This window comes from Hakea prostrata, chromosome 5, assembly GCF_041222555.1.
Source record: "Hakea prostrata isolate BN-2017 chromosome 5, UWA_Hpros_2, whole genome shotgun sequence".
Lineage (NCBI taxonomy): Eukaryota > Viridiplantae > Streptophyta > Magnoliopsida > Proteales > Proteaceae > Hakea > Hakea prostrata.
In genome coordinates, this window is record NC_142604.1 from 51,712,785 (window position 1) to 51,728,925 (window position 16,141).

The window sequence follows — 16,141 nt, forward strand, 5'->3', positions numbered from 1 at the left end:
ATAAAAATGAACATGTTTAGAAGAATTTACGTTCTCATAAACTCTCAGCGGTTAAGGTTCATGGTTTCCCGAGTTACGGATAAATATATTGATCCGGTGAGTACCTCGAGAGGTTATCAAGATAAAGCTATCATTTTGTTAGGCATGGACAATTCAAAATTTGGAGCTTCAAATCTGTATATCCCCATTCCCAACAAATCAATAATTATCACACATTGTTTACCATGTTAAGCAAAATACGACATGAAGCCACTCATCTCTTGTTTGCGAGATAATCTCTCCTATACTTAGTAAAAGCAGGGGAGCTACCAAGAACTCTGTTTCAGCTAGAATACAGACCAAAGAGTTTAAAAAAAGTTTTAAGAGTACATCTGCAACAAGCAAGTTGTTGATAAAAAGTTTCAAGAGTACAGAGACCCGCATTGATACTTGAAGAAGTCATATCTGACTCTTATGTTTCTCTTGAAAACACTCAAAATGCAACAAGAAAAGTGGAGGAACAAAGGAAGACAATTGCAAATCAATTGACAGCAACAGCAAGACTGCCACTAATCACTTGAAACCTTATAATCTCACCTGATTTTATGTGAGCAACTGTGTATCAACTAATGTGTATTTACCTTTTTTAATTATTTTATTAAAGACTAGAAAAAAAAGATAGTTTATTTTGTACCACGATTTTGTACATATCATACAAGATTACGTGCCAATTTTACTAGAGAAATACGTCCATCTGTGTCTAACCATACAAGATTTTAGTACTGATTAGTGCCAAACTTGCCCATTTTGGCACAGAAACATAAAAAGTGCATTCTGTGCCGAATTGAGAAATTAGGCACATAATCATTGCCATACAATCCCTTACTGTCTACAACAAATCAGCTAGCTGATTAGAGATAGTTTTGAAGGCTAGAACTTCAGTTAAGGTAGACTGAAATTAGAAAGTCTTGTGGCAACATTAAAAATTAGAAGAATAGAAGAATGCGTTTTTTCATACCGAAATTATACCATACCATATACTGAACTGAGCCATTTTTTTCGTATCAATTTTTATACCGAAACTGTATCATATCATTTTTAAAATACCGTTTTCATATTGTACTATACGTATAAATGCGGTACTATGTGGTTTTAGTGTCAAGTTTTGAAATTCGGTATGGTACGGTTACATATCGAATTACCAGTACCGTATCGAATTAACACCCTTAGTCATAAACAACTCTTGACCCATTTATGAATTTATGTTTAAATTGATTTATTTTAATGAGAAACAGGAGTCTTAAATCACACCAAATAGGAGTCTAAATCCAGAGGCAAATATTTTTGTAAGAGGGGCTGTTGGCTCTGATCATACACCAATTATGCTTGATTCTATGGGGGGAGCAATGCCAGGAAGTCGACCTTTTCGTTTTGAAAGTGCATGGCTGAGGCATGAAGATTGTAAAGAAATAGCAAATAGAGCTTGGAAAGAATCAAATGAAGGCTCTGCAGCTGAACAACTTGAAAAGAAAATGATTGCAACAAAATGTCATTTTAAGAAATGGAACAAAGAAGTTTTTGGAAAAGTGGAAACAAATATCCAAAAGCTGTCTGTAGAATTGGAGAGGCTACAAAGTCAACCACCCGAGCTGTTCTCACAAGATAAAGCAAATATACTGGTTGAGCTATTGGCTGAAGAGCTATCTACAGAGGAACAAATTTGGCTGCAAAAATCAAGGATCTCTTGGCTTCAAGGAGGAGACAGCAACACAGCTTTCTTCCATGCATTAACGCTTCAGAGAAGGCAAACAAACAAGAGCTTGAAAATCAAAAGAAGCAATGGCACATGGACAACTGAACCCAAAGAGATTACAGGTATCCTCACAGATCACTTCTCTGAGGCCTTTCAATCTGAACCAGTTGGTCAAGCCTCCTTAGATCAAATCCTAGCAGCTATCATTCCTATGATCACAACGGAGATGAACATTATGCTATGTGAGAAACCAACTGAAGAAGAGATTATGGCTGCTCTCTTTTCTATGGGACCCCTAAAGGCTCCTGGTCCTGATGGCCTCCCCCCAATGTTTTTTCAAAAGTTGTGGGACTGTGTTCGGGCTGATTTGATCAATTTTATCAATGAACTTTTTACTTCTAGATATATGGAACCTAACCTAAATTCATCTTATATTTGCTTGATCCCTAAAGTTCCTTTTAGAGATTCTGCAGACAAATATAGACCCATTAGTTTGGGAGGGGTCGTAGTGAAGGTGGCCTACAAAATCATTGCCAACAGACTTCAATCTATCCTTCCAGAGGTGGTGAGCCCCTACCAATCAGCATTTGTACCATCGAGGCTTATCTCTGACAATATCTTTATGGCACATGAGTTGTTCCATTACATCAAAAAAAGGAAGAAATGAAAGAAGAAGCTGGTGGGACTAAAGTTGGACATGAGGAAAGCATATGACATGTTAGAATGGACCTATATTAAAGAAATTTTACTTAAACTTGGTTTTTGTGAACAATGGGTTTCTTTGATTATGAGTTGCATCACCTCAGTCAATTATAAGCTATTGATCAATGGTAACATTGGGCCTACTATCACTCCCACAAGAGGCATTAGACAAGGAGACCCCCTCTCCCCTGCTATTTTTATTCTCTATGCTCAAGGGCTTAGCTCCCTCACTAAGCAAGAAGAAGATAGAGGAAATATACAGGGTATACGGGTAAGGAATAGAGCACCAAGTATCTCACATCTGCTCTTTGCAGATGATACTCTTTTATTCTCAGAGTTGAAGCTACAGGCCATCTTCAACCTCAAAACCCTTCTTGATATATATTGCAGAGGTAGTGGACAAGCTATAAACCTTCACAAATCTAGCTTAGTGTTCAGCCCCAACACTCAACCTAGATTCAAGAGGTGGTTCTCCCAAATTCTTAAGGTGTCCTACAAGAAGGAACCTACCAAATACTTGGGTTTACTGCCAGAGATTGGTGTCTCTAAAGCTAATAACTTTGCATATTTGAAAGACAGGGTGAATGCAAAACTTGATAGTTGGAAAGTGAAGTTGTTGTCACATGCAGGAAAGTAGACACTTTTGAAGGCTGTCACCTTTGTGCTCCCACAGTTTGCAGGAGGCCATTTCAAAATCCCTCAAAATGTCCATAAAGAGTTGAGGAAAGAAGCATCAAATTTCTTTTGGGGGAGTGGAAGATGGGAAGAACAAAACACATTGGGTATCTTAGGAAAGACTATGTCAATCTAAAGAAAAAGGTGGTCTTGGTTTCAAGGATTCAAGTAGTCAAAATATAGCTCTACTCGCTAAGGTAGCCTACAGATTATGGAGTGAACCTAACACTCTTTGGGCAAGGTTCACAAAAGCAATTTACTTCCCTAATAGAGAATTTCTTGATGCAAAAATTGGGAATCAACCGTCGTGGGCATGGAGAAGTATAATGGAAGGAAAGAAGGTGCTAATAAATAATCTTGTTTGGCAAGTGGAGAAGGGCAACAAAATTCAGATATGGGGTGACAAGTGGATACCAAACTCAAAGGATTACACAATCCTTTTCCCAAGGCCGGATGGATGCCAGCTGAATCTAGTTGAAGAGTTTATAGATGCTGAGAATAGAGTATGGAAACAAGAGCTGTTAGAACGTTTCTTCCACCCAACGGATGTAAGCAACATTAAAAAAATTCATTTGAGTCTCTTTCCAAGAGAAGATAGGCAGGTTTGGGGTGCCAGCAAGAAAGGAAATTTCTCTGTCAAGAGTGCTTACCATGCTGTGATGAATGCTAAAGAACAAAACAGCCAAGAAAGAGCTACATCATCTCATCTACCTAGATGGAAATCTATTGGCAGCAACACTTGGAAATTTATATGGAATTGTCAAGCTCCACCAAAAATGAAGCATTTCATATGGAGAGCATGCGCTGATGGCCTTCCCACAGGTGAGGCAATGGTTAGAAGACACTTCAAAGTGGATGAACAATGCCAAAGATGTTTGAATGCAAAAGAAGATATTCATCACATCATGTTTGACTGCCCATTTGCACGAAATGTATGGTTCACTTGCCCTTTTGGTTATACTCCACCAACAAATCCTTCATTGGAGCAATGGTTGGAAGGCTTGAGGAAAATAAAGGTGGGATCTAAAGAGGAGACATACAAGTTTTATAGTTTGTGTATCTTCATATGTTGGCACATATGGCTGGCTAAGAACAATTTGCTCTTTAGAAAGGAAAACAAAAACCCTATGGAAGTGGCAGAAGATGTAGCAAATAAGGCTGTACAAGCCCATGATGAATTTTGGAGAGCCAAAAAGCCCAATCAAACCAATGGACCTTATTTGTCTTAGCATCAAAGCATGGCCCCCATTAGAAACTTGGACCCGCTCCAACAATTCCCAAGTTGGAAGCATCCTCCAGTTGGTTGGTTCAAAGGAAACTATGACGCCAGCTTCAAAGAAAGTGGACCAAATATGGGCCTCGGGCTAATCATTAGAGATTCACAAGGGCGAGTGAGATTAGCAGCATCAGAGCCCAGTTGCTTTCAATCAGCAGCAATTGGGGAGGCTCTTGCAATCAGACGGACAATCCTATATGCTTTGGGAGAAGGCTTTGAAAAGGTCATCATAGAATCGGATTGCAAAGAAGTGCTAGGCTACATTCAAAATGTCGGTCCAATTAGAAGAGACTTAGAGCCCATCATTGCAGTTATCAAACATCTTACTCCCTATTTTGAACTATGTAATTTTAACTTTATTCATAGGCAGGTCAATTATGTTGCTGACCACCTAGCTAGGAAGGCCCAGTCTCTGGCGGTGTCGACTGTTTGGCCTACTTCCACTCCTTGGCTTGTAGATTTGATCTCTACGGCCTCAGTTTTGCCGTCTGTTGAATGAAGATGTTTTTCTACCAAAAATAAAATAAAATAAAATAAAATACATCAATTTATGTTTATAGAGCAAATAATCATAAATTTAATTGGTACCAAAGAGTGCCTCTTTAAAATCAGGGCAAAATAGTGGGTTCTTGTGTTATTTGATTCCCATCGTCGGCTATATAAGGATTCCAACAAATTCAAGCACTAAGTTTGGAGAATTTTCCTTGAATTAAAACTAGAGGGAGACTAAAGACTGGTAATGAATCTGATGCCATGGTTATGAATCAGTTTTCCTTTTTGAAGTGGTATTCTTAGGCTCCGAAGTATCCCATATTTCTGGGGAGATAATTAACTGGATCTAGCGAAATTACAGCCAATATTTGGGTCCGTGCTCAAGGGCAATACCCATTTAGAAAGGTTTCTCATGGTCACTCTGGTAAGCAAAATGAACAGCAGGTTTAATAGGGTCATGCTATTCATGTTGAGTGGATCATCAGGTACTTTCATAACTTGAAATACTAAAGAAGAACAAGAAGATCCAACAAGTCAGGTAACTTAAATCAGGAGAGCTTAAATTTTGTTTGCCAGTGTGCCTCCTCAACTGGACAATTACCCAAATTTAGTCTTGGGTAAATCAGATTTTGTGTCAGCAAATTCATAATTAATCTGAGTAAATTCTGGATCAATTAATGGGGTTTCAGAGCTTCTTAAAGTTACTTTTCGATCCTCAATTCAAAGGAGTTGCCCGTTTCTTAGAAATTACAGATTACTCATGACAAGCTTAATCAGTTCTGATCTGTCTCCTCTTCTCTGATCAGATAAATTTTGTAAGAGATGTATACATTGGAAAAATCAAACTAGGATCATTAAAGTTTTAAAACCCGCGGGGTTTAATTAGTTGAATCTCTTGACTTACAAACTATATTCGTAACCCAAAATATCAGCTCTTACCAACCAAACTTTTAGGTTCGCTCAAACCATGATTACTTGGGTTTAAAACCCACATGAGACTTTTTGTTTTTATTCGGTTCAGAAGCCTTAGTTGTAGAACGAAATTCTCGGGATAATTTATTACGTCGGTCTGGATCTTGAGACAATGAGTTCCAGGAATTGTATTTGGTGTTCAACCCTTGAAAACCACTTAGAACTTCACCGCAAAAAAAGCCCTTTAGCAAAAGAAAAGTGATAAGCCCTCTTGAATGCTCAAAGCCTCCCCTTCTACTGGAGATGAGAAACCATAAAGCTAAGCAGCAACTGCTGTAACTTCCTCACTATCTTTTTTTAATTAAGAAACCCAAACCACCAAGACTACTGTCCTTCAATGCTGCATTTTTTTAAAGTAGAATACCCTCTTATTGAAGACATACAACCAATTGCACCAGCCACCAGGGGCTTTGGTGCCCTTCATTAGAAAAAGGGTCTTTTCTATTTTCTCACTTGAGAAGGGGGAACAAAGGGAGGAGTTATCTAAAGCTGTGATGCATGGAGATGAGCTAGAGAGAAACTCCTGGGGAGAAATTGGAAATGAAAAAGAGAAGAGTGTTGTGAAATGAGAGCAATTTCAGAGTGAATTTTGGGATCCTCAGTCAACCAATGGCCATGTATGTCCTTAAGTTTGGTAATAGAGTTTTCTAGCCTCTGATAGGTGGTGGAGGCATGGAAAAACTTGGTATTCCTATCACCTTCTTTGAGCCATTGAACTCTGGATATTTGACACCAAAACTTTTCCTCTGTCAAGAGATGTTTCTCAATTTCCTTTTTAAGATCTAGTTCTTCCTTTGCAGAAGAGTCAGAAGGAGGATTTTGTTGGCATTCCTCTAGGAGTTTAGACAGTCTGGCAATTTCCATAGAGGCATTTCCAAAGGTTACCTTACTCCATGACTGTAGAGATTTGGTGCAATGTTTAATTTTCTGCTGGAGTTGGTAACTAGGAGAGCCAACACTAAGGGTCTTCCACCCAAGATTAATTTGATCAAACAAATCAGGGTGGTCTTCCCATTTAGTCTCATAGTGAAACCTCATGGGACGTTTGTTTGCAGGGTATAATGAAATCTCTAAGGGGGTATGATCAGAGCCCGCCATGGCATGCCTATGGCCTTAGACACAACCCTAAACCCTAAACCATGGTTTAATAACACAACCTTGCTCATCCGAATGTGACAGATCTGAAGGCATATTCTCAGGTTCATTGTAGGAGACCCACCCCTCAAAGTGCACACATCCAGGTTGTCCAAATCGCCAATAAGAGAAGTCGCTCCAACAGAAGCTGCTGAATCTTTAAAAGGAAATTTTTGTTCATCAAAGACAACATTTCTTGAAATATAAACCTAATCGAGGCCTGTGAAAACACCTATAACCCTTGTGTCTATCACTGTACCCCATGAACACATGGCAAAGACTTGGGATCAAATTTATTAATTGCATAGGGTCTCAAATAGGGGAAACAAGAACTGCCAAATACCCATAAAGCATAACACTTTGGGTCGGGTTTTCGTGTCAAGGACATAAGATGGAAGTCTGTTTATTAAAAATATGATAGTTAAGAAGGATTCAACCTAGAAACGAAGAGAACTGAAGCATGATGTAGCATAGCCAGACCTAACTAACCAATATGTCTGTGCTGTCTTTGTTGCCATGTGGACTCAGGAACAACGCAATATCCAGGTGAAAATAACACCTCACACCGATCTTTGAAGACCCTTGAAGCACATGTAAACCACCACATTTAGTCCGCGATGCCAAAGCCGTCTAATTTTTAGGATCTTAAAACACACCCCCTTCAAAAAAAAAAAAAAAAAAAAAAAAAAAAGAAGGCAGAGTTAGTAAACTCAAGAGAAAATTAACAGCACCCATTATTCTATTTTTGGGGTAAAATTAAAAACTATTGATCACCCACTATTATCTTTAAAATTATATAGCACCCACATGCATAATTACAAGTTACCCACAATTAAATTCTATTCTTTGTCCTTCTCGTCCAAATCTACCTACTCTTACTTTCTCTTTGATTTTATAGGAGAAGAAGACAAAGAACAAAAGGGAGCGGGGGCGAAAAAAAACCAGAGAAAAAACAAAGAGGCAAAGGAGACGGGAAGAGGAGGAGAGGAGGAAGGGGGGGACGGGGCCGGAAAGAGCCCCGCGGGGGGGCGCGGGGGGAAAACAAATTGAGTTTGTCTATAATAGCTTATCTTTTCAATGCTTGTTTGGTTTAATGATCATTCTGATGAAAACTATCCAACAGTTTGTTTCCATTGAAAATGAGAAATAGTGAGACTCCCAACTCTTTTAAACTATAAAGTTGTAATATCATTGTCATGCACTTCACTTCTCTATGAACTAGAAATGGGTTGGGAGTGCTGGTTTTAACAAGGATATGATCTTGTACGATGCGCTCCTACTATAGTTGATAATGATTCTTTAAATTTTAGAGCTGGCGATTTATGATAGCGGGTAGGATTGCCAACTATTATGTTTTGGCCGGAGATTAACAAAGGCTTGTGCCACTATATTGATATTATTCATTGAATTCTATTGCATGAATTCTAATACAATGTTTCCGAGCAACCGATGAAGGAAGAGCATTGGAGGTTATGGAATCATGCACGTATAATTTTAAAAATTTGCCTTGTAAATTAAGAATTTACAATGATACCGTATCATGAAGGGAAATTTTCTAAAAAGGTTTAATTTTCTTTGTGTGTGCTAACAAGGTGTGAAGCTATGGTTGTACACAATGGACCGACATGAATTTTATTAGATGCGACTTGCACCTTGTGAGAAGATGGACTGAATGCAACTAGAGAAGAGATCTCCATGAGTTATAAGGTTTCTAATGTCTTCCACATTATAGATGTAGCATGTAACCTACTAGAGTCAAAGATGTTCAAATTTGTTCGAGAAAGAATTATATAGAACAAATTAAGAGTGTAGGAACTGCCACTAATAGTCAAAAGGAGCCCCAAAAAATGGCACATCAACAAAAATTGGCATTGGGGGTGGTATGCTATTACATGTAAAAATATCAAAATACAGAAAAATAAGTTAGAATAGGTTTACTTAAATTTCCAATGTATTCAATATCTTATGTTTAATTTTTTGGGTTTCTAAAACTTTATATTTAATTTCAGTTTAGTCTCCGATAATTATTTTATTTATAATGTTAATTTTTATTATTATACTCTCTCTTTGTTTCTTTAAGTTGGCGGCACATGCAGATTTTTAACTAGTATATTATAAACATAATTTATTACAGAATGAGAAATAAGATTGAGAATTGAATTTGTGTAAAGAACTATTACATTTTTCATCAAAAGACCCAAAAGACATTTATGGTTTAAGTTGTGTGTGAAAAGAAGATTTTCCTTAAAACCAAATAAGCAAATGGAGAGATGTGACCCATTATCCACAACTAGTGGATTAGAGTCATAAAATTAGCAACAATGGGAGTGTGTTATGTCATCGCTGAAGTGTTGCTTTTACTCTCTAAATTAACATTAACTAGCATCTCTCTTTCTCTCCATTTCTCAAGGGGTCCAAACTTCACTTATTTTTAAAATAGTCTAAGGGATTAAGAGCATACAAACACAGCATTAAATAATAGTATGATGAGATGCAAGGCATCACTGGCTAAATGTTATAACTAATTAATTGGCACTCATCGGGAGGTTTCCTTCAAGGAGAGGGCAAAATGCCCTACTAGCGGCACCAAAAATTGAAAGCTAAAAGGAAAAAAAAAATGCTTCTTTTTCTTCTTCTCCTTTTCTTTTTATCTTTTTTTATCTTTTTTATTTTTTATTTTTTTTTATATATAGGGGTGTGGGGGTAGGAATGCTCTGCTCCCTTTATCTAACTTTGAACTTACTTGGTTCTTTTCTTCTTCTTCTAGATTCCTACACTTTGTCATAAGGAAACTGAAATATCTATAAGAGATTTTGTAGCTAGTAAGGGAGTGGATCTCTAAGACCCTCAATCCATCTTCCACAGTTAGTTTATGCATTTTTTCTCGCTTTCAAGCTTTTACTACTGAATTCCCACATGCCAAAAATGTAATGAAAATGATGAAAGCAAAGAATCAGATTAAACATGCAAGCAAAGAATTAGGTTCAGCATGCAAGAAGGGCAACAACGAAGAGGCAAGATAGAGAGTTGAATGAAGCTAATTACTATTTGTATGTGAATACTAAAAAATAATAATAAACAAACCTCGAAGTCTTGTTTAACAAATATGAACAACGACGGTCCTTGGAGGGGCTCTCCTAATAAGTGTCCGATGAATGACAGGATTCAACCACTTGTAATATTCTAATCCAAGGTTTGGGGTATTCAATGATGAATGCGCTTAAATTATAATATTACAAGTGGCTAAACCCAATAACTCATTAACTAACACTCGTTGGATGATTTCTTCCAAGGAGCTAGAGAAGCCAAGTACACTAGTTGCACCAAAAATAAAAAATGCTCCACATTTTTTTCCCGTGGAGTACAATCAAACTAGTAGAAACTACATCTGCTGTAGATATAGCTCTAACATCATCAACATCTATACAAAAGACAAACAAGAAGACATACAACTAGTGCATACTTTTGTGAGGCAGGGACTTAAAAAATTTTGAAAGTAGAATGCCCTCTTATTTGGCTACATTCAATTCATTTACTTAAGAAATTTCACTACTTGTACTGTAGTACCCTTTATATGTATTTATATGTAGGGTGGCACACAGGGGAGCCAAGTTTCCCAAAGGGTACAAGGAGGAGGATGGGTACTCCACAATCTATTTAATAAAACTAATGGAAAAGATGAAAACAAAGAATCGGGTTCAACATGCAAGCAAAAATCAGGTTGAACTTGCAAGGAGGGCAACAAGGAAGAAGCAACAAAGAGAGTTGAATGAAGCTAATTACAATTTTTATGAATACTAAAAAAATAATAAAAAAATAAAAAAAGAGACATCACCGTCTTGTTTAACGATGACGGTCCTTGGAAGGACTCTCCGAATGAGTGCAAGTTAATGATAGGATTCAGGCACTCGTAATATTCTAATCAAAATTCTAAGGTAAATCCAATGAGTGACTCTGAATTAGATAGTATAACTGTATGAGTGGCTAATTATAACTCATTAATTGGCACTCATTAGAGATTTCTGGAGAGGAGCCAAATACCCTACTGGCTGCACCAATAATTAAAAAGTAAAAGAAAAAGAATGCTCCACTTTGTCTTTTTTTCTTTTTCTTTTTCCTTTATTCTTTTTCTTTTTCTTTTATATTTTCCCTTCAGTAGGACATGTTGGGCTCCTATTACCTAACTTTGGACGGACTTGCTTCTCTTCTTCTTTTGGATTCCTGCAATTGGTCACAAGAAATTGACATGGCTATGAGAAATTTTGCAGCTGGTAAGGGACTCGATCTCTATGACCCTCTATATATCGATCTTCTACAGCTAGTTTATGCATTTTTCCTTGCTTTCAAGTTTCTACTACCGATTTCTCACATACTACTTGTTTACACAGGAAAAATGGCTATGAGAGACAATGGCGCTGATAAAGAACAGATTATTTCTACCACTCTCCAACAATTTGGTGTTAAGGAAGAGTATGAAAAGCTTCGGAGTGCTGTAAATGACGCCAAATTTTCAGTGATGGTTTTAGAAAGCCGGCTTTTGGGTTTGGATGGTCATGAGGATGAAGCAGCAATGAGAGAAAAATTGGAGAAGGCTAGAGAGTTAGTTTATGAAGCAGAAGACAAGTTGGACGAGTTGTCATTTGAAATCATGCGAACCTTTCATCACATAGAGGAGGAGGTTACGAGGGAAGCGAGCAGCAGGAAGGTAAGAATGATTTCTTCCTTGTCGTTAGTACGTGGGTACCCACTTTTGTTGTACCGTCGCAAATTGATGTCTAGTAAAATCAAGGATCTTCAGCATGTGTTGAATAATCTGAAAGGAGAAATTGGTCATGGTGCTACCCCCACCCATCAAAGGAAAAGAAAAAGATATTGACAAGGCCATGTTGAAACATTATATTGGGGCTGATGTGATTGAAAATGCTTGGGTTGTAAACTCCATTTGGAATATGCAGTTAGAAAGAGATATTGAAGAAAGGCTTGTAATAATTCCTATTGTGGGGATGGCAGGTGTTGGGAAGACAGCACAAGCGAGGAAATTCTATGTTGAGTATGGATCAGGTTATGATCTGAAAATTTGGGTTACCGTGTCACAGAAGGTGTTGAATGTAAGAAAGGTTGCAGCAGAAATAGTCAAAGCCTGTACCCGTTCTGGAAGTATTAGTAGTAGTTTGGAAGAGAATCTGAGTGGAAAAAGGTTTCTACTTGTGTTGGATGATGTTTGGGACCAAGACAAAGAAAAATGGGATAATTTGGTACGAATGTTAACAATTGGTTTAGATGGGAGCACAATGGTCGTCACAACACCAAGTGCTGAAGTTGCATCGATGGTGCGTACAACAACACTTGATCCATCATATAATTTAAGTGAACTATCAGCAGATGCCAGTTGGAAATTGTTCGAGAGAGAAGCATTTGAATCTGCAGAGAGAAGCGAAGATCATCCAGTCAGAAAAACATTGGAATCGTCGACAATTGTTAAGCAATGCCATGGTTTGCCATTAGTATTGAAAGCTGTAGGTCGTGCCTTCCGCTTCAAACCAAATGTAGAGTGGTGGGCAGCTGCCTTACAAACTCTTGCTGATAAATCTGCAGCTACTGTTTTTCAAATTCCAATTCTGAAGATGTGCTACGATAGCATACCATCAACATTGCAGAAACGATGCTTTGCCTATTGTTCGGTATTTCCCGAGAATTTTACTATTGAGAAGAAAAGCTTGATTCAACAATGGATGGCTCATGGTTTCTTAAAAGAAGAAGAAGAAGAAGAAGCAAGAGCAGCAGCATCGTCATCCACTAGCAGCAGCGGTGCAGGAGATCATCATGTCAAAAGATTATTGATGGAAGATATAGGTGATTCCTATTTTGAATCTTTGGTAAACAGGTCCTTACTTCTCATCGACAATTTTGATCCTAAAGAAGACGAGCCATTAGAATACAGGATGCATGGGTTATTTCGTGATTTTGCACGAACTCTCTTGGGAAATGATTCCATCTTGTCAAATCGAACATATCTTCATTCTCCTTCTGCTGTTAACATTCCTCTTGATGCTCCTTTTCTGAAGTTTAAGAGCCTGCGTGTACTCGAACTTACACATTTCAGCAAAGACGAGTTGCCATCCTCAATTGGAGACTTAATGCACTTGAGGTATCTTGATCTTTCCTATGGTACTTTTAAAGCATTACCTGCTTCCATTTCCAAGCTCTACCATTTGCAGACTTTGAAGCTGTTGCATTGTATAAATCTTCAAAGATTGCCTAGAGGAATGACAAAACTGATCAACCTGAGGCATCTAGAAAATGAAAGGAGTTTGAGAAACATACCAAGAGGTTTTATAAGGAAGCAGAGTGACCTTCAAACCTTCAATTTCTTTCATGTTGGCAACACTACTGTTACTGATGAAGCTGGTATTGAAGAGCTGCAGTTTCTAAAACATCTTCGAGGAAGATTGTGTTTAATTGGTCTTGACAATGTGAAAAATGAAAAAGATGCTACAGCAGCAAATTTGAAGGAGAAAACAAGACTTGAGGAGTTGATGTTAGAATGGGAATCCGATTGGCATGTTTGTACCAATGATCAGGATAGGGAGAAGCATGACCTCATATTTGAGAAGCTCCAACCTCCTCAAAATCTATTGGTTCTAACGATCCTATGTTTCGGCGGTACCAAGCTCCCTACTTGGTTGGATGATGGAAGTTCGCATCTCAAGAATTTACAAGAACTCTGTTTCCATGCATGTCACCATGTGAAATCTCTAGATCTGACAGGCTTGCATTCTCTTCAAAAACTGATTATCTCATATTGTGAAAATCTAGAGTATGCAAGAATCGTGGGTCTCTTGCAGGTGAAGCTTTTGGAATTTAACAGATGTGATAAGCTGAAATCTCTATTGGGAACAAAGGAATTAGGTTTTTCAAGAGAAGAACTTGTGCGCAACATACCCATATTCAATAGTCTTGAGAAGTTGCACATCAAAAGTTGTGATCATCTTACGAACCTAAGAGAGGAGGAGATGTCGTTCTGGGGGTCTCTGAACACACTTCATATAGAAAATTGTAAAAATTCAATGGTTTTTCCCAAGGGGACAAAAAAACTTAAGTGCCTTAAGCACTTGCAGATAGAAAATTGTCCAAATTTAAAGGAATTGCCAGAGGGCATTCCATATTTGGAACGTCTTGAACATTTCTCAATTAAAAATTGCCCTAAGCTCATGGTTTTATCAAAAGAAATCCTACGCTGTACACATCTACGAAGGCTCAGTATTTCTAATTGTACAAATCTGAGGCATCTTCCCGAGGGAATTGAAGGATTTGAGAACCTTAAGGAATTGGAGATTAATGGATGTGACTTTTTGGTCTCTTTTCCAAGAGAAATGCAACAGATGATATCACTGCAAAAGCTGAAGATTGAGAAGTGTTCACATTTGATGGATCTACCTGAAAGCATGTGCGATATCCATTGGCTTCGATATTTGGAAATTTCAAGTTGTTATAGCTTGACTTGTTTTCCTAAAAGGATGCAAGACTTGACATCGATGGACACACTGAAGATAACAGGATGTGATAATCTAATAAAATTACCAGAACTATTGGGAGACCCCGAGACACTTCGTGTTTTGACAATATGTGGATGTTCTAATCTGCAAGTTCTACCAAAGAGGTTGGGAGAACATCAATATCTCCATCTGTTGGAAATAACTAATTGTTCCAATCTAGAAGCTCTACCAGAGAGCTTGGGAGAACTCTCTTTGCTTCAATCCCTCAACATCCAGAAATGCTTTAATTTGACATCATTCCCCAACCGTCTGCAACAAATGACATCCTTACGGGTACTTTGGTTGATCGAGTGTCATAAACTTCAAGATTTTCTTGATGGGCTGAGATCTCTCTTAGCACTTGAGAAGTTGGCCATCTGGGGATGTCATAATCTCATCCAACCTTTGTCACAGCAGGGGATTGGAAATCTAAAATCATTACAAGAGTTGACCATTTCAAATTGTTCAAAATTAGAAAGCCTCCCAGAAGGATTGGAGAACCTCCCATCACTTAAAGAGTTGGTTATTTGGAGCTGCCCCAAATTGAAGCACTCAGAGTCAAAGATACAGCAGCTAATATGGAGAAAGTTGCGTAAGCTGAGAATAAGACACTGTCCTTACCTGGAGACCGTAGATGATGAATCTGATCCTGATTACATTGTCATTACTCCTCCCCCTCTACCTAGGTTCGTTACCTTCTACTTGTTGCTTACTTTTGAATTTTTATTTCTAACCAATGCTTGAAAATCTAGTGTGTTTTTTTTAGCGAGTTATTACTTCTTTCCCCTGTTTTTCTTATCTTCTATAAATTTATATAGATCTATATTTTTCGTTGATAAGAATTAAAGAATGGAGCTTGTTATGGTTACAAAGTCATTGTTCACTGGAGTGGCTGTCATTGACTGTGGTCTTGAGTGTGTGTCTTGGTAAATTTTTTACCATACATTGCCATATAGACACACATCGTTTTTCTTATTTTATTATTATTGATGCATTCCTTTCGAACCTATAAACTTTTGTACCTTGTTGTTTTCTATTTGCCGTCAATTTTTCTTAAAATAAGTTCAGACTTCAAAGGTAGTAAATTCTCCTTTCTTTCTTCGAGTTTCTTTTGAAAGATAAAGGAAATTTTATTCCAGACCTGGGCAGTGAAACACAGAGCCATGGAAAGGTATGAACAAGATAAACCTTCACTGTATATGAGAATCCTGAATCTGAGTTTCTATTCCTTGGCAAGCCCGACCATTATCCACCAGTAGTAAAGTTTGAAGCAAAACGAGCTTTCTGTAATAGAACAGAGACTTCAAAACTGGTTGAAATGTCAAAAAAGGACAGGTTAATTTAATTTCTGAACGCAAAGGAAATTCAGAAAATAAAGTGGATGTATTGTTGAGTTGGACTGGAATGGTCTTATGCCCAATCTGAGCTGCACTTTCTATATATGTAATGGTTCAGGTTGGATACATCATCCCTCTACATGACCTAAACTGGATTCCTTTCTTTTTTGTCTTTTTTTCTTGTTTTCTCCTTGACCTACCTTGTTCTTCTAGACTCCCTAATTTTCTGTTTTCTAGTTTTGCTTATGTAAGGTCATTGAATTTCACTTGTTGATGTGCTTAATCT

At 37.7% G+C, this 16,141-nt stretch overlaps 2 protein-coding genes across 2 annotated transcripts; both read left to right on the forward strand.

Moving 5' to 3' along the window:
* Positions 1 to 11,173: 11,173 nt before the first annotated feature.
* On the forward strand, positions 11,174 to 11,859 carry LOC149016464 (uncharacterized). The gene is made up of 2 exons (XM_089156760.1): positions 11,174 to 11,254; positions 11,372 to 11,859. The coding sequence occupies exons 1-2, from the start codon at positions 11,230 to 11,232 to the stop codon at positions 11,857 to 11,859; spliced, it is 513 nt and encodes a 170-aa protein (XP_089012886.1). The 5' UTR covers positions 11,174 to 11,229.
* A 6-nt stretch (positions 11,860 to 11,865) lies between these two features.
* LOC149016465 (putative disease resistance RPP13-like protein 1) lies at positions 11,866 to 15,262 on the forward strand. The gene has a single exon (XM_089156762.1). It carries the CDS (start codon positions 11,867 to 11,869, stop codon positions 15,260 to 15,262), a length of 3,396 nt encoding a protein of 1,131 aa, XP_089012888.1. The 5' UTR covers position 11,866.
* The last annotated feature ends 879 nt before the right edge of the window (positions 15,263 to 16,141 follow it).

What these genes read in the sequence shown, in the direction of transcription:
- LOC149016465 (XM_089156762.1), top strand. Translation starts at nt 11,867, where the DNA reads ATGTTGAAACATTATATTGGGGCTGATGTGATTGAAAATGCTTGGGTT.
- LOC149016464 (XM_089156760.1), top strand. Translation starts at nt 11,230, where the DNA reads ATGGCTATGAGAAATTTTGCAGCTG. An exon ending in TATGAGAAATTTTGCAGCTG is followed by an intron (nt 11,255 to 11,371) that starts GTAAGGGACTCG and finishes TTGTTTACACAG; the next exon opens with GAAAAATGGCTATGAGAGAC.